Here is a 22,714-nt window from a genome sequence, read left to right as displayed (position 1 = left end):
TTTTATTTTGTTCTGTGACTCAGCCCAGTGGTCCTTGAACTTGAGTGTGTATCAGAATACCCAGTATGGTTTTTTGAAACTGATTAACAGTCCCCACGTCTGAGAATTTCTGATTCAGCAAGTCTTGGATGGGAGATTTGAAGTGGATGGGAATTTGCCTTTCTCACAAATTCCCAGCAGGCACAATCTAGGCTTGTTTACCGCTCCCTATGCAGGAAAACTACTTTTGCCTTCCCTCTGCTTGGCCTGCAAATCTTAGGGTTTTCCCGATTAAAACAGTGCCCTGCACAGAGAAGACAAGCAGTGACTCCATAGCATCTTACTACGCTGATGGACAGTGACTGTAATGGGGTAGGTGGAGGGGACTTGATAATGGGGGGAATCTAGTAACCATGTAATTGCCCATGTAATTGTATATCGATACCAAAAGAGAAAAAACAGTGCCCTGCACATCCGCACTTGGTGGCCTTGAATAGGTGTGTCTTTGCCTCTCTGAGCCCAGGCTCCTCATCTGGAAGTCACGAGTGGCAATGAAGGACCCTAGAGGCAGCACAACGTGGAGCGAAAAGCAAACCTATCATCTCCTGGTGGCACTGTCTTGTCAGCATTCCACCGCCTTGTGGCGCCCGTGCCCCGCCATGAACGGTGCTGCTCGGTCTGACTCACCGTCCGCGGTAGGCTGAATAATGACCCCCTAAAATATGCGGGTCCTAATCCCTGAAACCAGTGAATGTTTATTTCTACAGCACAAAGGACTTTGCCCATGTGATTAAATTAAGCATTTTGAGTCGGGTAGCTTATCCTCGGTGTTCCGGGTGGCCCTAAATGTAACCACAAGCATCCTTATAAAAGGGGAGCAGAGGGATATTTGAACACAGAAAAGGCCACAGGACAGAGAAGCAGATGAAAGCAGAGTCGGAGAGAGAAGACGCTACACCCTCGGTTTTGAAGGTGGAGGAAGGGGCCAAGAGGAAAGGGCTGTGGCTCTAGAAGTTGGAAAAGTCAAGGAGATGGAGCCTCCCTAGGGAGCAGGTTTTGAATTTAAACAGAGGCTTAAAAGAGCACAGACGTATTCTCATAAAGTTCTAGAGTCCAAAAATCCAAACTGAGTCTCATGGGGATAAAACCAAGGTGTCAGCAGGGTTGGTTCCTTCCGAACCTTCTTGGGGTGAAGCTGTCCCTTGGGTCTTGCAGTTTCTGCTGGCTTATATCACTACCATCTCCTCTGTGGTCACGGATCCTTCTACCCCTCTGGGAAGATCTCCCCTCTGCCTCTTAGAAACTTGTGATGACATTTTGGTTCCACCTAGAGAATCTCTCCATCCCAAGATCCTTAACATAATCTCACCCACAAAGTCTCTTTTGCCACGCTAGGACACATATTCACAGGGTTTAGAACGAGGACACCTTTGGAGGCTTATTTGGCCTGTCACATAGTCTGTCTTCTTGAGTCCTCTGCCTGGAATATAGCATTTTCTCTGATTCTGTCTGTGGGAGAGAGAGGACAGCCCTACCCCTCGCCATTCCCCCATCTCTCCATGGGCAATGTTGCATAACTGTGGCCCTAGATGTCCTGTCCCTGTACCTGGTCTGAGCTCCTTCCAGGCCTCAGCCCCCAGGACCACAGCCAAGATGCTGGGTGGAGTCTGGGAAAGTCAGGTACTGACTCTGCACCTGCAGGCCCCCAGCACATGTACCCAAGCTCAGCAGGTGAATTCAGCTTCCTCCTCTGACTGCATGGAGCAGCTCCAGGATGCCAGGGCTCACGGGCTGTAAGGGGTACAGGATGCAGCTCTCCCCAGCCCAGCTCAGCCTCATGGGAAGGTTAGTGGTGATACAGATCAGGTGCAGAGATGCCCTTCCCAAGACTGGAAGGGATGAGTATTGCTGTGCAGAATGAGTCAGAGGCTGGGGGCAGCTCTCCTAGGTCTTCTACAGCAGGTGATTGGGCTCTGCAGGGGCACTGAATATTTTCCTCACTGAATATTCTCCTGCTTATAAACACTTTAAATAGCTCCTGTTGCCCCAGGAATAATAAAGCAAATCCCTCATGTGGTATTCAAGATATGTACGGTCCCTCTCAACATTAGCCTATGAGGCTGGTTTCAAATGCCTAGCATGTAAGTGTGCACACACACACAAATGGGTATCCTCACCCCATATGGACACACAGGTACAAAACACACACTCAGAGATACACACAGTTTGACACCCCCACAAGCTTACACACACACACATTTGGGTGTTATTCGTTTCAAGTACTGGGATAGGCTCTCCACCCAGCTCTTCTCCCCGGGCAGGGTTGTATCCCGGCCCCTGGAGCTGATTTTCAGGCCAAGGAGACCCAAAGGCAATCATGTCTCCCAGAGGGGAGGGAGAATAGGGTTTCTCTCTTCCACTCGACACTTCCTGCCCTTTGGTGACTCCCTGACCCTCAGCACCCCACTATGTGTGAATGCCACGTGGTCCTGGAGCCCTGGAATCCTGCCAGTGGCTTGCCTTCCCACCCCATTCTTTCTGACCACATACTGGAAAAGCAAGAATAGCTTACTTGATTAGAAAAAAGGGAAGTTTGAGGAGCCTCTTTTGCAGTTCTGTAGAAATTGCAATCTGTCTTGCCTGAGGGTTTCACTATGAATTCAGTGAGACCAAGAAATGACAATGGAACATACTTGGGGTAAAAGGGTTTATACCTGGCTTTATTCTCGTGAGGGTAGATCGAACACTAGAATCACATCAGCACCCAGCAGTCTGCAGGTCTGTAATCCACCGCCTCCCTGCCTCCGCCCAGAGCACTCCGCAGAGCTCTTTCTGTAGTGACTCAGTCAGTAACAGCTCATTGCCTACAGGCGTGTAAGCATTAGCCTAGCCAGCAGGCCAATTACATCAAGTAGTTTAGGGTCAGGAGAGGATCCTGGCCATAGGAACTTCCATCTTCCCTACACTGACTCAAACCAAGCCAAGCAGAGTGACTGAGTCAGAGACAGAGGTCCCAGTGTCCCCTCTGCACAGAGCCTGCTCCTGAGGCCCTTCTGCAGCTGCCATCCATGGGGTCTGTGGACGATAGAGAAGCAGGATGAGCAGGAGACGCAGTGACCTTGGGTGGACATCCATGGGTTGGAGCACATGCTGTGCAGATGCTGCGTGGTGTCCTGTGGTGTCCACCTGGGGCCATCTAGTTAAAAGTGGTATCAGCTCATTTTTGGAAGACAAATGGTTGAGAAGTAAAGTAGGAACTGGGTACAGATGAAGAGGAACTGGTACTTTCTCCGTGTGGATTTTGGCTGTGCGTATCCCATTTCCTTTCACGTATTTGTGATAAAGTCAGCAATTTTCCTGGTCACCAACTTCCCCACCTAGACATCCTGGGCCCACTGCAGGTGGAATACCATGGTTCTACCAAGATCGCTGCGCCCTGGTCTGTAGAATTGACAGAACCAGGCAGGTGGGCGCCATCTCCCCAGGAGAGGGAAACAGTGGCTTTCTGCTCCACAGCCTGAGGAGGGCAACAGTCTGTTCTGGAGTCCCCAAGACCACTTTGAGGTTTGATGACTGTGGATGAAGTGAAGGTTCCTGTGGCCAGGCTTCTCACCTGGCCCTGGTTGGCTAGCTCGCTACACATGTGTGGGCAATACATCATTACTGGCTCTATATAAAGAGCTCCACCCAGTGCTCTGGGCAACACAGTGGCAGGGCTGCTGTGGCTGCAGCAGAGCAGAGGCTGGAGTGGTGGCAGCGCCGAGGACAGAGCCTGAGATGGCTGCAGAGGCAGAGAGGCCCAGAGGCAGAGACGGGCTTGCTGCATGCAGACTCACTCTGAGTGGACGGGATTCTAGTGATGGACCTGCCACCGTGGGAATAAAGTTGGGTATAACCCTTTCATCCCAAGAATGTTCCACTGTCCTTTCTTTGGTCTCATTGAATCCATTGTGAATTGCCTGAGGCTGAAACCCATTGGCAAGACAATAAATGACTCACTGGAAGGAACTCAGAAACTGTTACACTCATGGTTCATTATAGCAAAAGGATACAGATTAAAACCTTCACAGGGAAAAGATGCCCAGGGACCAGGCACCAGCTTCCAGGTGTCTCTCCCACTGGGGTTATGTGGACAGCACTTCTCCCACTGCCGTGGACTGAACTGTGTGCCCCCCAGATATATGCTGAAGCCCTAACTCCCGGTGTGACTGTATTTGGAGCCAGGGACAAGGAGGTAATTAAGTTAAATAGGGCCAGAGGGCTGGGTCCCGATGCTATAGGATTAGTGCCCTTCTAAGAAAGAAGACCAGAGGTTTCTCCCTCTGTCACATGGGACATGGTGGGAAGAGGATGGTCCTCTGAAATCCAGGAAGCAGGCCCTCACCTGGTTGGCATTTTGATCTTGGACTTGTAGTTTCCAGAACTGTGAGAAAATAAACTTCTGCTTAAGTGCCCCAGCCTGTGGTATTTTATGGCAGCCCAAAGCTGGCTAATAAACCAAGCAACACCGTGTGGCCACACAAAGGAAGTGTTCCCAACCAAGGACGCTCACCTGGGCCCTGGTGTCTAGGGTTTCCTTTCAGTGGGGGCCTGTGATGCATTGAACTGTGTCCCCCACCAAAGACCTTGAATTCCTAGCCCCCAATACCTGCGAAGGTGACCTTATTTGGAAATAAGGTCTTTGCAGTTGACTAAATTAAGGTGAGGTCGTTATGTTGGGCCTTGATCCAGTAGGACCCATGTCCTTATAAAGAAAGGACATTTGGACACAGAGACAGACACGTACTGAAGGAAGATGATGTGATGATGTCACTGACGAGCCAGGGAGCTGGGAACAGATTCTCTCCCTCCTGGCCTCAAAAGGAATGAACTCTGCCGACGCCTCGGTCTCTGACTCCAGCCTCCAGAACTGGGAGACGACACATTTCTGTTGTTTTGTGCCACCCAGTGTGTGGCTCTGTTACGGCAATAGTGGCAACCCCAGGAAATGAATACGGGGTCAGTCACACAGGCATAGAGCACCTGGGCGGCTGGCCTCAGTTGCTCTGTCTCCAGCCCCTCCAGAAGTCAAGTGGGCCTTCAAAGGTTTAAGTTTTATTTAAAGAAAGAAAGTGCACACACTCAGGGAAAGGGGAGTGTGGGCTACTTCAGAGAGAGAGGCGCGCTGAAAGATTGGGAAAAGTTTAAGGTTATGCCTTGCCTTTAGAAAGTGTGGGCGACCTCAGAGAGGAGCGCACCAAAAATGTAGGGTCTGGGGTTTTATAGGATGAGGATTTTCAGGGAAGCGACAAAGGGCCAGGTGCAGACCTGCCAAATGGTCCCAGAATGTTCATCTTTGATAAGACATTAAGTTTCTTTTTTTAACTTAACACAAGAAATTTACTGCATTGATTCCTTTCCAGGATATCAGCTTCTGTCTGGAACCAGATCAGTCTGTCCTGTCTCCAAGGTGGGCTGAGCCACTGTCTGATTAAAAGGCAATCTTAGCTTTAAGATAGAATTCTTCCTGCATAAGCAGGTGCTAAAGTAAATCTTACAATGGTATGTGCTAATTGACACAGTGAAAACATAGGCTATGCTGAGATACTTTTTCTTATCTGGGCAGTATTCAAACTTCTAGGCCAAGTTGCTTTTTATTTTTAACTGGTCAACTCTTTTGAGTCCCTTCTAGTGGGCCTACTGGCCTTTTTCTTCTTTCCACCCCGCTCATCTCTATTTTCCTGCCAACACAACTGGCATCTGGAGTGGGGGGTGGAGGGCAGTCTTGTAGGACGGAGCCCTGAACCTGGGGATCTGGTGCTGTGCATCGGGATTGAGTTGAGTTCTCCGACACCCTGCTGGTGTTCGAGAATTGCTTGGTGCTGTGTGGGGGACAACTTCCCTGCCCCCAATACCCACCCACATTGGAATCGGGTCCAGGAACCTGGAAGGTGTTAAGTACACCCATTGAGAGCTTTTTCTTCAGAACTAAAATATACTTTGAGTGCTTCGAGTAAATATACTGAGGATTTCTGGACTTCATTTGTTAGAGAGCCAACAAAGGGGGTTTGAACCAGAGAAGGAGCTGAAGAATACGGAATGGCAACAAATTATAAAAATGCTTTCATCGCTCAGCTCAAACAATATAAAGGCTAAGTGAGAAAACAGTTTCCAGACAATGACTTCAGTGTCGACAGAAATGCCCTCCAAGGCTATTTGTGCAACATTATGCAATGGGCCAGGCGGCCAGAGCCTTCCTTAGAATCATTCATCCTGCACTTCCACTCTGAATAAACATGGTCTACACCTTTCATAAGCATCCATCAAAATTTGTAATATCACCATCAAAGGCAGTAATTTTTTTCCCATTAGCTTCCAACTAAGTAAAAGCAAGCTAACGGTCCCAAAAAAGGAGTTGCGTATGCCAAGCCCCACATCACCCAACGGCTTAATTAATTACAGGTTCAGCTCTCTCAGAAATGGAATTGTAAACCAGTTAATCAGGAACTGCCTGGTCAGCACTGTAAGATAAATTTTAGCCAAAATAAGCAGGCAAAGCGAGGCAACACAGGGCCAGGTGATTTATTTGAATACCCCCGGGTGAGGTTCTGTGGCCTTCTTGCCAGAGGCCAGAGAAGTCACGCCCGGTCAGGGAGGTGGGGGGCTTATAAGGGATTAGGAGGGGGAGGAGTGGGCAAGCTGTCCTAGGGGGTGTGGAGAGGTATGATTGGCTAAAGGTGACATGATAGACAACTAGAAATTTTTTCCTTCCAAGAGGGAGGAGGCTGACATTCGGGTCCCAGATGGCACATCAGGATGGAATTCAGGGAGAGCTGTCCCCCTTTCCATATACGGCACGGACCTTGGGGTCTGGTCTGTTCTCCCCCTATGGCATCTCTCTGTTCTGTTTGCATGTCCTTGTTTTTCCTTTCTCCAGCCTAACAAGCCCTAGTGAGGCAATCTGCCTGACAGACCCCCGCCATCCCCTAAAAGAAAGCGACCTTGGAATAACCAACCTGCTTTTTTGCCTAGAACTTCGTTGTTTCTGTTCCCTCCTGCCTATAGGTTTTCATTTCGTGCAGCTCGTCAGGGCTCCTTTCTGTTTGCTCCACTGGATGCTGCACAATTCATGAATCATTGACCAGAGCCATTAAAATCTCTGAAGTTCACTCGGTTGGATTTTGTTTTTTAGCATCAGTAAGACAGTCTCTGCAAACATTTGCTATTGTTTCGGACGTCGCAGCTATAAGGGATTTGCTTGTAACAGTCTTAGAAGCCAGACTTTTTCACAAGAAAAGTATCTCCCAAGCCAAGGGGAATGATTTGCTCTTCCCAGCCACCTCCTGGGGCCTCCTGGGGGCTGCGCCACGTGCGTGCATTTACCGAAGGCTCAGAGGTGTTCTCCAGTAAAAAACTGTAAAAAAATCCACGGCCAGCACCACAAATGTCTGATTAAGTCTGAACCAGGATTTCATTTCGGGGCAGAGCAGGGTGGAGGGGCCTGAGAACAGGTATGGGAGTCATTCCTGCGCCCCCAGGGGCCATGTGATTCTGTCTAAGGCCAAGGGAACCACCTCCTCCTTCAGAGGTGGGGGGATGAGCTGCCAGAACACACAAGGTCAGGAACCTGGGCTCTGGGGGCAAGACAAAGGCGGGTTCAGACACAGAGGGTGGTTGTCCACTCTCTCTCTGCTCTGCCTGGACAGGCGAATCTCCTGTTGTCTCACAGCACTGGGTCCCAGCTGGCTTTGCCCGTTCAGAGCTGAGGATGGCAGACAGAGGACCTGCTGGGACCTCGGGGTGATTGATGGACCACGGGGTCTTATGGGAGGGGAAGACATTGGCACTGTGACCAAGGTCTTATCTGATTTGGGGCCCTGAAGGGCAGGTGACATCCATTTATTTGTGGACTCATGAACAAAGGGATGTGAGCAGGAGGTTTTCACCCTAAGGAATATCCCCTTCTGGAAAGGGTTACATGCGCCCTGCTTTCAACTGGGAAATGACCCTCAGTCCACTAAATTGCTTGTCTCACCTGTGTTGGCAAGACTCTGGGTGTCTCCGAGAAGCCTCTCCCCGGCCTGGCCTGATTTTTCCATTGGGAAGTAAGGTGGGTGATAACTCAAGATACTCAACGACCAAGAGACACGTTTATCTCCTCCTCTTTGGAATCCCTCCCCTGTGCTGCCGGCCAGGCTGCCTTTGAACTCTCGCCTCAGGCCCTCCCTTCCTCCAACCACTGTCCCACAGCTGCAGGCCAGACCCATACTCCCAGAGGGGCAGGTGCTTAGCCGGCCACCTCCCCGGTCTGTGTCCAGGCTCTTCCCAGAGGCACTCCCCACTCTCTGTCCCAGCCTTTGCTCCAGAGCGCTGAGCATACCCTGAGACCATCTCATTTAATACCTCCTCCTTGCACTTGGCGGTCGGCTCCCTAAATTCAAGGCCCTTGGTGGGGATCCTTGGGGCAGCACAGTGCACGTCACACAGCACGCACTCAATAAATGCCTGCCTGCTGAGTATTTGTTGAGTGAAGGGAAGTGTGAAGTATGGAAGAGAGGAAGGGTAAGTGGATGGGAGAATGGGTGGATGGAGGGATGGGTGGGCACCTACATGAAAGTTTGGAGGGATGAATGAAGAGTGAACAGTTGGGTGAAAGGTCGAAGGAATGGAAAGATGGGAAAAGAGAAGCTAAATGTCTCCAAAAGGAATGCTTTCTGTAGACACTTGATTCACCAGGCTCCAATGAAACAATTTATTACCAAAGCACAGTGGTGCCCAAGGTAGGAAGGGTCCCCACTGAGGGGGGCGGCTCAACCCCGACCTTGACTTGGGGGTCTTCTCTGTCCACAACCCCAGCAGCTGGCTGAAAGGTCAGGATGGTGGAGAGATGGGAGTTCACATTATTTGGAACCCTAACTGCCAGGTTCCCTGACGGCTGTAGAGACAGCTAAGTAGTATTGCCTGAAGAAGTGGCAGGGATGCACATTCAGAGGTCTTTCTAGAAGCTTATTGTGATTCTACAGCAGGTTTGAGTCACATTTCTTCTTTCGTTTTGATTCTGTCTATTTCAAACAGTGAGCTGAAAATTGTAGAAGACAAGAAAAATAGCTATTAGTGTCTTACTCATTCAGGGAGTACCCTTTAGGCCCCTACTATGTGACAGGCACTTTCTAGGGGATGGAAATACTACCATGAACAAGAGAACACATAAACCTTTGCTGGGCTTACAATGTGGAGGAGAGGGGTGGACACATTTCCCTCCAGACGGGGACAGGTCTGTGCACAAAACAGGTGATGTGATAGGAGAGGATGTGGGGAGGCTTCAGGGCCTGAGAGCCAATGATGAGGAGCCAGCCAGGCAAAAATGAAGGCAAAAGTACTCTAGACCATGGGAATGTCAAGTGCAAAGGTCCTGAGGTGGGATCCAGCTTGGCCTTGTCTAGCACCTGAAGGGAGGCTGGTGTGGTGGACACACAGTAGACCAGCCATGCTGGCCAAGGCAAGTGGCTGCCGTGAAGCAGAGGTGAGATGATTTTCAAGATACTTCAAGGCCACAGGGCTTCTTAAATAGCATCTGCTCATTCAGTTCCTAACCAAGAGACAAACGTGCCACTGAGTAAATTACTGAAAGGGTTTGGCAGGTTTGGAGCTTGAAACTTGCCCTTGTGCTGGTCAAACGGGGAGGTCAGTGATGCAGGGAACCCAGACAGACGAGACCCCGCCAGGGGGTGACTGACAAGTGATTACATTGTGGGCCACCGCCAGGTCCCGGGAAAGGGATTTGACAACACCTGGAGGGAAAGGGGAGGGGTTGGGCACATGAGGGGGACCTGGAGGTCGCTTAGACAGCTGGAGGGACCGGAGAGGGGCAAGCTGGGTGGAGGAGGTCATACCTGCATGGTGGGAGTGCCCATGGTTAAGGCAGAAAGCCTCCTACCCTGCAGAAAACCCCGAACACCTGGCCTTTTGGGAGCATTCAGCGACCAGGCACCTTGTAAAGAGGTTTACACACGTTATCTCCTGTTTTCAGCCCCGGGATGGGGAGTGAAGGCCCCAGGAATGAAGAAGCACTTGCAGTCAAGGGGCCAACGGGAAGAAGCCATGGCAGGGGACAAGCCGCCACCCCAGTGGCGTTGCTCTTCTGCACTTGGCTCTGGCCTCTTCAGGCACGACACCGGTGACATTAGGGCCGGGTGGTTCTGTGGTGGGTGGCCTGTGTCTCCCTTGTGCAGTGTGGAGCAGCACCATGGCCTCTAACCACTAGGTGTCAGGGACACCCTGTCACTGGTTGTGATAAAGAAAACGTCTGCCACGTGCCCCCTTCAGGCAACACTGCCTTCACTTGAGGACCCGAGTTAGACAAACACTGGGCTTGGATTCCAGCCAGCCACCATGACAGAAACCACAACTCCACGGCAGGGAGGGGCTTAGGGCAGCTTCTTGGCAGGCGCGTCCACGTAGCCTTGCCCCACTTAACTGTAAGGTGGATTTACTGTAGCTGTATGGGAGCTAACGGGAGCGCAGACAGGTAAGGCCATGGTGCACAGCAATCTAGTTAACACTTCCAAAATACAACTCCATCCAGACACACGGCACACCAGCGTGAGGCCTGGCACACAGTGCTGTCGGTCACGAAAACTGGGGACACCAAGTGAATGCCTGGCCACTGGCTACACAGAGTGGCCATCCCCGCATGGGAATATGGTGCTGCCATAAACTAGACTGTGGGGCGATCTCTGCTGACAGGATGGGGCTGCTAGATAAACTGGAAGATCAAAGGGCAAGGTGGGTGCAGGGCACAGAGCCAGTGAGTTTCTGGGTGTGGGTGATGGGGTGTGGGACAAAGGAAAGGTAGAGGGGCAGGAGGATGGAGAGATGAAAAGGGACAGAGGAAGACGGGGACAGATGACCTCTCAATGCTATTTTCCAGGCCCTAAATCCAGGCATACCTAAAGCTTCCCCATGGAATTTTCTAGCTACAAGAGCCAATCAACTCCCCTGTTCCCTAAAGCCAATTTGAGCTGGGTGCCTGATACTTGCAACTCAGGGAACTGGGAGGTTCAAGAACCCTGTGGAAAAATCCAACATATAACTGGGAAGTTGGCCCCTGGAGTAAACATCAAATGGCATCTGGGAAGCAGGGCGGGGGGCGGGCCCAAACTGTACCCACCAGCACCCACCTACGGCACCCTCTGGAGGTCCACGGGGTCGTAGGTGGACACGCGCAGATCCTGAAGCACGGCTCCCAGCCTGCTCCTCAGCGTGGCGTAGGGTGGCTTCTCCTCGTACGTGAGGGCCATCACCACCTTCAGGTACTCCTGCAGGGTCTCTGTGGCCAACAGCCCCACCACAGGAGAGGCCTCAGAGCCTGGGGGCCATGCCCGGGGGGGGTCTTGACTGACCAAGGTGCCCCTCTTCTCAGTGCCTCCCCTGTACCTGGCACTGCTTAGGCACTTTGATTGAAAACATTTTGTGAGGGAGAACATCAAACACGCAGCAGTAGAAGGGGATCATGAACCCCACGGTACCCGTCACCCGGTTTCACCAGTAAGGATCAACTACAGCCAGTCCTGCGTCACTGAAACTGCTGCCACTCCCTCCCCCGTGTTGCTGAAAGCAGAGCCCAGCTTATATCATTTCACCTGTGTGACTATTTAGTGTGTCTCCCGCAGGAAAATGGGGGCCAGCAAACTTTTGCTGTAAAGTGCCATAGAGTAAGTATTTTCGGCTTTCCAGGCCAGGGGCGGGGGTGGAGTAGCCGGTGTCTGCAGGGCCAGGACTCGACTCAGCGGTTCTTGCACAGCAGCAGCCACCGAGCACATGAAAGCGAAGGCGCCAGGCTGAGTGCCAAGACAAGCTGATGTATGGGCGCTGCAGCTTGAATTTCAGAGGGTTTCACAGCCCCGCAGACGGGGCTATTATTGGCCCCATTCTACACCCGGGGAAGCTGAGGTTCATTGGGGGCACATCCACCCACTGCAAGTTCCCTGGCTGTGCGCAGGTCTAACCACAGAACTCGGGGCTGGTCTCTGTCCCCAGGAGGGCCGGCCCCGCCCCCAGCGCCACCTCCTGGTGACCCGCTGAGGATCTACCAGCGGCAGTAAATTCTCGGGTGCTCTTCTTTGAATGAGAACCCAAGGGACAGTGACTTGAGCAGCAGAGCCACGATTTGAACCCAGGGATTTCAGGTAATTAAAAAAATAAGCCCTTACATAGTTGGAGGGGGGCAGATTATCCATTTCTGTCTTTCTGCCTTGTGTTTACAGAGCAATGTAGAAGTTCTACAGAAGGGTCACTGAAAAAAACAAAACACCCCCAAACAAAGAAGAGCCTAAATCCGCAGTAATCGGGAGTGGCCTTCAAAATGACGGGTTGGCTAAATCACGCACAGTGTGCCGCTGTTCAGACAGGCTGGGTTGGATCTCCTGAGTAACACCGCAGAACGGCCCTAGGTCTTAATTACTGACAATAGCAAAGTACTGACTAAAACATATGTAGGGTGCGCCTATTTTTTTTTAATAGTAACAGTTTTGCAAACACAATGGCTCTGTAGAACAAAACCATGTAAGCATGTTTGCTGTTTATCTGTTAGCTACACACCCAGAGCAAGTTCCCCTCCCCCCGCTTTGCGACGCTTTTTGCTGCTTCTCCCCGCGTGAGGTGGAGTCTGGGCCGGCCTTGTGACTTGCTGGGATGTGTGTGGGTGTGTGTGTCATTATTGTTCGGAGACACTTCTGAATTTTGTGGTGGAAGTTTTCTGTTTTTCTACAATGGGCACATATGCACATGCAATTTGGCAAACTCAAAGAACGATGAGAGAGAGGTGAACAGAGACCACGCTGCTGGGTCCCACCACGGCCCCGCCCGTTCCCTCCCCCTTGAGGACATACCTGAGGGGCTGATCCAGCGACTGCACTGTCCCACCAGGGCCTCCGGGTTGTCAAGAAACCTGACAGGACAGAGGTACATGCAAAAGGCCTTTAAGGGAAGGGAGAGCAGGTTTTTAAAACAAAATGTCTGGTAAATGTGCAGTGGATTCTTGTTATTTGCAGCAGTTATGGTCAATAGTTTTGCCACGAACACTGAATTAGCAAATTCTGGACCATGCTTTTAGGAGAAACATAGCATTAGTTTCTTGTGAGCCTCCAGTCACAAGGTTTTCATTAACTGATCTGTACAACACTTTGTTTGATGTGTGTTTTGTGTTTAAAGACGCCTCGTTTAATGTAAGGTTGACTGACTGACACTGCCTAACAGCACTACAACCTGTATCTGAAGGAGCTCGTCTAACACGTATTTTCTCTATAAGGCGTGTTGCAGCCTTACTGCGCTTGGGATCCCGAGGCAGCACCTCAGCACTATGCGTGGGGCTGCTGTAAACAGCAAAATGACCAAAAAAAAATATCCACACAAATTTGGAAAATGTGGCACTGAACAGTCCACATAAGGGACAATTGTTTGTAGTGTAAGAGCTTCAATGAGAAGGCAGAGTCCGTGGCTCGACTTCAGCTGAGACCATATGCATCAGGCCATTCAAGATTTTCTCCTCTCCACGTGTGTCTGAGAACGACCTTGAAAACATTGTGAGCATTGACTTTGGGGTTACAAATACAACTTTGTGAATAGGCAAATGTACAAATACACCATCTAAATAATGAGGATGGACTGACTATTCACATATATATTTATACACACACACTCCTCTTGGACCACTCAGGAAAAACGAAATTTGTCCACTTCCTTTGTTCCATCCTGCGAGTCCCAGCCCACTGTATCTTCTCTGGCCTGAACCACCAGGCGGCTACCCACTGTCCACCTGTCAGGCAGGAAGCCAGAGGTAAGCAGCAGGAGAGGTCAGGCTGACCACAGAGAGGTCGGGACTACAGATAGCTTCCGCCAATGAGAAAATCCCCAGCAGGAGGAGTGAAAAACCACAGAGAAATTCCACAAGCTAGAGACCAACTGGGCCTGTTCCTGGGGGGTCCTAAAATGACCTTTCCTCATTATAAAGTCATTAAAATAAATCTGCATTGTGCTTTAGCCCCCCCATTGGTGGGCAATCAGGGAGAATTCTGGGAAAGAACATTTATAGTAAAAATTAGCTTACATCACTGCTAGCCTGCCAATCAACACTTGTTTGCATGACACTATCCCTCCTAAAAATCCCTTGAACACTCCGTAAAAAGGAACTCTCCCCAGTACTCACGGCCTGTCTGGCATCAGGCTGGGGCCCACTCTATTACAGAGTATAATAACCCTGTTTGCTTTAACTTCCTCGACTTCAGTTTCGCTCTGTTCAGCTTCTCTGCGTCACTGAACCAAACTGCTCCCTAACACACCCAGTCACGGGTGCTGCCCTCACCTCTCCCTACCACAAACCAGGATCTCCCAAGCCCCGTCCCCCAGCTCTCCAACCCTCACTGACCCATCCCTGCTCTGTCCATGCCTCTGGGCTCAGCTCAGGCCTCCTCCATTCTCTCTGCACCCCCCACATAGACCCAGAGCTGACCCTGCCCTTCCCAGGCTCGCCAGAGCCTTGGGGCAAATCGCTGGTGCACAAGGTTGCCAGCCCCTCCGACTCGGTCGCCCTGACCTCCTCCCTTCATCTCAGGCAAACTCCTGGTCCTCCAACGAGGTTAAGCGGCCATTCACAACCCCCAGACTCTGCACATACTGTTCCCTCTGCCCTGGATGGCCTTTCCCCACCTTGACCTGCTCTCCCTGCTAGACATGGCTCAAGGGCTAGTCTCCTGGGAGCCTCCTGCTGACTCCCCCAGGCAGAAGAGATCCATCCCTCGGAGTGCCTGGGGCCACGGATGCCCTACAGCAACTGTCAAGATACATATACAGGAAGAACCAGGCCCTCCATTTCCTCACGGCCTCAGGCGTGACGGCACAGAAGGGCTGTGCCATTCGTATGTTGTCAGTTGCATCAGCACTTCTTCCGCTGTTGGCCGCCTGTGTCTGTGGGACCTCCCTGCCTGCCAGCAGCCTTAGGAGCAGGGACCAAATCCAGCTCTCTCTGTGCTTTCCCAGCAGGGGACCTTGTGCACCAAAACGCCTTGGGAATCAAACTGTCTTTTATTCATTCATTCCGTCATGAACTAGAATGTATTAAACAGTGAGTATTTGTTGAATGAATGGAAGGCGGCCACGTCCTGGGGAGGGCAAGTTAGGGTTCCAGCAAATGTGCGTGGCAACATCACCCCCTCGTGGTCCTTTTGGTTCCTGCCTCAAGTCATCCGGTGGCTGGGCTGGGGGAGTCTACAGGTAACCCAGGCACCACCACCACCATTCCCTGTGGGGCATCTCCTGATCCTCCCTCTGTGGTCATGGTTAGGATCACGGGCTTTGGGATGAAATTTTCTCACACTGAAATAGATATTAAAATGATTACTAGGACCAATTTTATGTATTCTTTACCAGCTTGGTGAATGCAGTCTCTTAGTGAAGCACCTATCACACTTGTGAAGGGGAAGGTGGGACAGAGATGGAGAGATGGAGAGAGAGACAGTACTGTTCTTAGGAGTCAGAGGAAGCCAGGGGAGGGGAGGGCTTGACCCAGCGAAGCCCCAGTGATGGTTTCACTGACGACAGGAGGTGTTCACAACTCATTCACTTCTGATGCTCCAGCACTTCCCAGCACTGGGACTGGCACATAGATGCCCGCAGGAAAAGGTTATGAATGAATGAATGGAGAGTGCAGATATGCAATATCCTATCTGCCTAGAAACCTTGTCTCTCCTTGCCTGCCTGGGAAACTCCTTTGCTCTCCACAGAACAGGGCAGGCATTTCTCGGGTAAAGGCTCCCAGGAACCAAGGCCAGGTCATGTGCCTACCCTTTGCTCCCATCGTGCCCTGGGACTGCCTCTACCCTCATATATGCAGCATCTGCTTCCTGCCTCTGTGTGTCTCTCCCAAGCCCAGGAGCCCTGCAAGGGTGGTGCATGTCTGCCCAACCTGTGTGTCCACACAGAGGCCTAGGCCTGTGAGTGAAGGCTCACACATTCATTCCTTTATCATTCATTCATTCTAGAACTATTTCACGGGCTCCCACAACATGCCAAGCACCCTACTTTGAACAACACAATGATAGAGAGAGCTGCTGTGGTCTTTGCCCTTGGCGATTTGACTACAGGTGGCATTGTGGAAGGGTCTGTTTCTGGTGTCCCCTTTACTGGCAGAATCAGCCAGGTCAGCAGCCACAGTTGGGAGACATTTCCCAGCCCTCATGCAGGTTGGGGTGGTTATATGACCAAGAGGTGCATGTCATTTCCAGTCCTGCCCTTTAAAGGCAATGGGACATGGCAGCACGCGCAGAAGGGTGATGTATGAAGGTGGTGAAGCGCCCTGCCATGCTCAGTCCTTCTTTGGGACTATTAGTGAGAGAGAGGTAAACATCTTTCTTTTTTTGAGCCACAGCATTGTGGGATATCCTGTAAGAGAAGCTCAGCCTTACCCCTACCTAACACAAGGGGCGCACGAAGGGGCCATTCAAACTTCAGCCACGCCTGATGCTTTAGCAATTGGGCCATATGCTTCTACCATCCGTGTTACTGATTCTGAGGCTTGTTTTTTACCTAGTTTCATTTCAAAAATGGAAAACTACTAAAAAACTAGGTAATAAATGCAAAAATAAATTCCAAGAAAACAGGGAAATGGGCTCATGTTCTGGTGGTTCTGAGACTGGCTTTTGATGCAGAGGTTGCTTATGGCAGCCTGGCAGCCGAGGGCCTCTCTGTCCCTCCCTCCTTTGGCAGAGATGTGAAGGGTATAGCGGTGATACAGTGAGACATCCATGCCTCTCTGTCCTTCTGGAGGTGATTCACCGCTCACCATTGTCATGAGACCTGCCCTGACTATTCATGAAATCTAAGGAGCAGCACGGGCACATGCTGACAGTCTCACTGATGAGTACTCAGGTCTCTGACGACACCCTGCCAGTATGACCTCTGACCTGCTGTGTTTCATGCTTGCTCTCTTTACTGTCTCCCCAACTAAGCTTCAGATTCCCTGAGGGCAGTGATGTTTGTCTTAGTTATTCCTGGGTCCCCAGGGCCCACAACACAGCCTGGTGAGTAGCAGGTGCAAAATAGGTATTTGAAGAGTGGAGGAAGGCTGCACCCAAGTGCCATCAATGATAAGAGCCACCCCTCCAGTGCCACCTGTGATTTGGGCTCATTACCTAATCTCTGTGCCTCAGAGAGCGCTGACTTCAGTCAGGGTTGTTCTCAGGATGACACTGGGAAACACTGGGTGTAGTGCTGGCACAGACAAGATATGATAAACATTAGCCTGGCACAGACAAGATATGATAAACATTAGCCTGGCACAGACAAGATATGATAAACATTAGCCTGGCACAGACAAGATATGATAAACATTAGCCTTGAACATTAGCCTTGAACAGGTCAACACAAGCAGGCCAATGTGGCAGGGGAAAATCCCTTCCTTTGAGCGTGTACAAGCAAAGAGGCCTGATGCAGTGGGGGTGAGGGAAGGGCTGTTGGGAACGACAAGCTGAAATTTGAAAGAGAATAAGATTCATTTCAGGACATGGTGCCATTTATGTCAACCACACATCAAACTGACATATTTTTCAAGGGCACAGATATATCTAAACAAATTTAGAAGCATTCAGATGTAGTGAACTAACAGTGTAGCTAAGTTCAAAATTGTAGCATTGAAAGAACATCATGAAATTTATGCAAATTAAATCATACATTGCTCAAGGACACAGAGATCGCCACACTTATGTGAAAGCAGTCATCAGAAACAGTGAACTCGACACACATGTAATGATGCAGATAAAGTTGAAGATCAAAGTGTTGAGTGAAAAAAGCCAGAAACAGGTGAGAATTAGAGCAAAATTCTGTTTAAGCAATTCAAACACACATAAGTACTACCACCACCATGCAAGTGTAAGAATACAAATACACTCAAGCAAACGTATCAGCAGAACATATATTAACTATGTTGAGGTGGGTGTCCACAGTTGAGAGAAGAAATGAAGTGAGGGAGGCTCCACATGAACTAGTGACACTGCACTAAGAACTGAGAAATACGAAGGACTTGGTGCTGTGCACTCAACAGTTGTCCCTCTTCCCACTTTGCACACTTCCTCGGGATCATCTCACCCTCTCCCAGGGCTTCCAGTGACAACTCAGATACCGCTGGGGTCTGAATTTCCATCTAGACTTCATTGCTGCACTGCAGACGTGGATAGCTAGCCATCTCCAGGACGGCCTCCTGCCAGCTCTCAGCCCCCAAGTCTACACCAGATCTTGAATCCCAACCCATGGACCTGCAGAGCTTGCCTGTGTGCTGTTTGCTATCTTCCGTGCTGAAGAGCAAAGCCCCATGAGGCCAGCTGCCCTCTGTCCTTGGTGCTGAAGCGCACCCCCAGCACTTCCCTTTGCACCCCTGGGCTTGGTACTGAATGTTTAACCTGGAACTAGCAGATCTAGTGGTTTCACACGCAGAGGTGAGGGAGGGGAAGTGTGGCTGTGTTGCCAGATGCTGAGGCAGGGCCCAGACCTAACTGCTCAGGTTGTTCGCGTGTCTGGGAAGAAATAAATGAGTCATGGTGTCCTGCACACAGTGAACATTCTCTATAGGCAGGCTGTGTTGGGTGCTGTGTACCTGACTCCCCTGAATCCTTCTGTAGCCCCAAGGTGGGTACTGATCAGATCCCATCTCATGGGGGATACTGAGGCTTGCAGAGGGTAAGCTGCCCACCTAACACCCTGTGGTGGTGGGGCCGGGGTCTGACTCCAGGCAGCATTGCTCCAGAGGCCACACTCATCTGCTGGAATGGATGACAGAGCACACGGCTGAGACCTGCAGGGGCCTTGGCTCTGCTGGACGCCACCTCCCCCTTTCTGTTCCCTGTTGGGTTCTGAGCGTCTGGCCCACTTGCAGGGGCACCAGGCCAGTGCTGGGTTCTGCTGACCCCGACTCACTTCTGTTTCAGCTGCATGATATCCTCAGTGCTGGGAAGGCAGTTTGTCCACGGCAGGATACCATAGAGCCACTTCAGCAAACAGTAGCCCAGGGTCTGGAGATCGCTGCGGCGGGACGGTCCTGGGTGGGGAGGGAAGGGGGTGGTGGCTCAGTCCTGAAGCTCCACTCACTGATGTGTCCACCCCGTCCTTTCTGTCACACTCAGCCATCCAAACATGTGGAGCCTCGTCTATCCCTTCCCTCTCACTCACACTCTCTCAGCCATCACTCTGTCCCTGCTTTCACTAGCTCACTCCCTCATTCACTGTCTTGTGTTCACACACTCAGTTCATTCCACATGTCCTCACCCTGTGTGCCAGGCCCCACCCCACATTCTTTTTGTTTTTTATTTTTTTTATTTTTGTATCATTAATCTACAATTACATGAAGAACATTATGTTTACTAGGCTCCCCCCTTCACCAAGTCCCCCCCACATACCCCTTCAGTCACTGTCCATCTGTGTAGTGAGATGCTGTAAAATCACTACTTGTCTTCTCTGTGTTGCACAGCCCTCCCTATGCCCCCCCATTATATATGCTAATCATAATGACCCCTTTCTTTTCCCCCCGCCCTTATCCCTCCCTTCCCTCCCATCCTCCCCAGTCCCTTTCCCTTTGGTAACTGTTAGTCCATTCTTGGGTTCTGTGATTCTGCTGCTGTTTTCTTCCTTCAATTTTCCTTTGTTCTTATATCCACATATGAGTGAAATCATTTGGTACTTGTCTTTCTCCGCTTGGTTTATTTCACTAAGCATAATACCCTCTAGCTCCATCTATGCTGTTGTGAATGGTAGGATCTGCTTTTTTCTTATGGCTGAGTAATATTCCATTGTGTATATGTACCACATCTTCTTTATCCATTCATCTACTGATGGACATTCAGGTTGTTTCCATATCTTGGCTATTGTAAATAGTGCAGCGAGAAACAGGGGTGCATCTGTCTTTTTCAAACTGGAGTGCTGCATTCTTAGGATAAATTCCTAGAAGTGGAATTCCTGGGTCAAATGGTATGTCAATTTTGAGCATTTTGAGGAACCTCCATACTGCTTTCCACAATGGTTGAACTAATTTATATTCCCACCAGCAGTGCAGGAGGGTTCCCCTTTCTCAACAACCTCATCAACATTTGTTGTTGTTTGTCTTTTCAATGATGGTGAGCCTTACTTCACTCCACATTCTTAAACCCCAGAAGAGTTGGTTGGATCCAAGCCTTTGAGAGTTTAGCGGGGAGACAGTTATAGTGTGAGACTACCTAAGGCACAGAGGAGCCAGAACAGGGCATGAAGGAGCCCAGGATGGACACTGAACCCAGCCTCAGCAGGAAAGGGCAGAGGAGACTGTGCTGTTTGATCTTTCTTACATTTCCTAAATCACAGGATATAGACAACAATTCACATAAAATTCAACGAACACTGAGAGCTGACTTTGCCAGACATGCCACCTGATGATGCTCAGTCGATGAGAAGATGCCGGTAGGCACGTGGTGGCCACGATATTGAGCAATTTGGGAAACAGAAGCTGAGCCTTCCTCAAGGAATCTTCTCAAATTGCTCCCCTCTCATTCTGTACACTGTCCTCAGACATTCTCATTTTTCCCAGGCTTCAGCTGACAACTCCTGAGATACAGCCAACATCTGCATCTCCGCCCAGAGACTTCACTTTTGTGCTCCAGACATGGACAGCCAGTTGCTTCCTTGGCAGCCTCTCCTGGGTAACTTTCACATTTCCAAGTCTACACCGGATTCTGAATCTGAACCATCCTTGGGCCCAGCTGCCCGCTCTCCTTGGTGTTAGACCGCTGTCCCACAATCCCTATGCGCAGGGCCGCTATCCATGGTTCTGAATCCATCATGGCTCCCTTACCAAGAGTGACTCCAGCGTCTGGCCATCTGCTGTCTGTATGACAAACATGTCTCCATAGTCCTGAACCCCTTCTCTAGCTTCTTACCACATCCCTTGTGCAGGTCCATGCTAATGAACTCGAGGTCTCCCTCGTGTGGGCTCCTGCTGCCTTCGACGTAAGCCGTGTGTCTGCCGCCTGGGGAATAGCGGAAGGCGAAGCCGTAGCCTCCCAGGACCACCTGTGTGCATGTGGGGAGAATTGCACAGTCTGGAGGTTAGGAGCTTGGGCTCTGGAGTCAGAGATTTCAGTCATTGGAACAATGTGAAACAACCAAAACCCAAACAATACAGAAGGGTGTAAGGTGAAAAGAACCCAAACCAACCATCCTTATCACTCCCCAGCCCCCTAACCCCAGTGCTTAGAATTAACCACTAATAGTTTCTTATGCGTTGTTTCAAATCATTTTCTTTTAAATCGTCAGTAACTCCGCGTGGATGGTGGGGGCTCTAGTTTCCCATAGAGGGGTCACTCTTTACCTCCTGCTGAGCGCCCAGCTTTTGCACGTCAGTGGTTCAGGGCAGTTAACTCTGAAGCTAGATAAGATCAGGTTCACATGCCACCTCGGCCTTTCAGTGGCCACAGGACCTGCACAAGGTATGAAACTTCTCCGTGCTTTGATGTCTCCCATTTGTAAAATGAAGACAATAGTTCCCAGCTTGCAGGGTTATAAGCCTCAGTTTAAAACAAAAAGTGCTTAACCTCTTGACACACACAGTTAACCGCATCTGCTTTCTGTCTGTATCTTATTCTGCCTTATGAGTAGTGGACACTGTTGGTTTTGTCCATGTGAGAACTACATCCTTGTCTTCTTGTCTGTTTGCCACAATTAATTTTATATGTCAACCTGCCTGGGTCATAGGGTGTGTTATTATGGGTATGTCTGTGAGGGTGTTTCTGAATGAGTTAACATTTATATAGGAAGACTAAATAAGTAAAGCAGACTGTCCTCCCTAGTGTGGGTGGGCCTCATCCAATCAGTTGAAGACCTGCATAGAACAGAGAGGCTGAGTGAGAGGGAATGCCTCCTGACTGACCAGGGAGCTGGAACTTCACTCTTCCTGCCTTTGGACTTGAACTGAAATACTGGCTCTTCACCCCCCTGCTTTCAGACTGGAACTTACACCTAGTGTATCATCTCTCCTAGTTTTCAGGCCTCTGTAATCTGACTGGAAGCACACCATCAGCTTGTCTCCAGCCTGCCAAGTGCAGATCTAGGACTCTCAGCCTCCATAATCATGCAGGACAATTCTCTTACTAAACCTCTCTCTGTATATATGTATATGTGCGCGCGCGCACACACACACACACACGCACGCACGCACGCACACACACACACGCACACACACACACACATGCGCGCACACACACACGCACACGCACACACACGCACGCACACACACACATGCGCACACACACACACGCGCGCACACACACACGCACGCACACATGCGCACACACACACACGTGCGCGCACACACACATGCGCGCACACACACACGCACGCATGCACACACACACACGCGTGCACACACACACGCACGCACACGCACACACACACGCGCACACACACGCACACACACACACGCACACACACACGCACGCACACACACGCACACGCGCGCGCGCACACACACACGCACACACACGCGCGCGCGCGCACACACACGCGCGCGCACACACACACGCGCGCGCACACACACACACGCGCGCACACACATACACACATGCGCACACACACACACATGCGCACACACACACACACACGTACGCACACACGCACACACCCCATTCTGTTGGCTCTGTTTTGCTGGACAGCTCTAATATAGTCCCAGGGTTTCCCCTAGGATCGC

The 22,714-nt window shown here is 50.6% G+C and overlaps 2 protein-coding genes across 3 annotated transcripts in view; both read right to left on the bottom strand.

Moving 5' to 3' along the window:
- NUP62 (nucleoporin 62) overlaps positions 1-12,871 on the bottom strand; it is a 37,404-nt gene extending 24,533 nt beyond the window's left edge. Inside the window, exon 1 of the mRNA XM_073226564.1 lies at positions 12,849-12,871. The gene's annotated coding sequence lies outside the window, so the exon portion shown is untranslated. The remainder of the gene's footprint in view (positions 1-12,848) is intronic.
- VRK3 (VRK serine/threonine kinase 3) overlaps positions 8,697-22,714 on the bottom strand; it is a 32,915-nt gene continuing 18,897 nt past the window's right edge. Inside the window, exons 10-14 of one of the 2 annotated variants that reach the window (XM_037005971.2) lie at positions 20,910-21,042; positions 18,922-19,042; positions 12,849-12,907; positions 11,139-11,287; positions 8,697-9,037 (exon numbers count right to left, since the gene is read on the bottom strand). In XM_037005971.2, coding sequence (XP_036861866.2) covers positions 11,139-11,287; positions 12,849-12,907; positions 18,922-19,042; positions 20,910-21,042 — 462 coding nt within the window. In that variant the 3' untranslated portion in view covers positions 8,697-9,037. Of the gene's footprint in view, positions 9,038-11,138; positions 11,288-12,453; positions 12,724-12,848; positions 12,908-18,921; positions 19,043-20,909; positions 21,043-22,714 lie in introns of those variants that run through there. The other variant, XM_037005973.2, reaches the window with a different exon arrangement.

Source organism: Manis javanica, chromosome 17, assembly GCF_040802235.1.
Source record: "Manis javanica isolate MJ-LG chromosome 17, MJ_LKY, whole genome shotgun sequence".
In the NCBI taxonomy this organism is placed as follows: domain Eukaryota; kingdom Metazoa; phylum Chordata; class Mammalia; order Pholidota; family Manidae; genus Manis; species Manis javanica.
The sequence above is the reverse complement of the archived record's forward strand: the minus strand, read 5'-3'. Positions and strand labels throughout refer to the sequence as shown.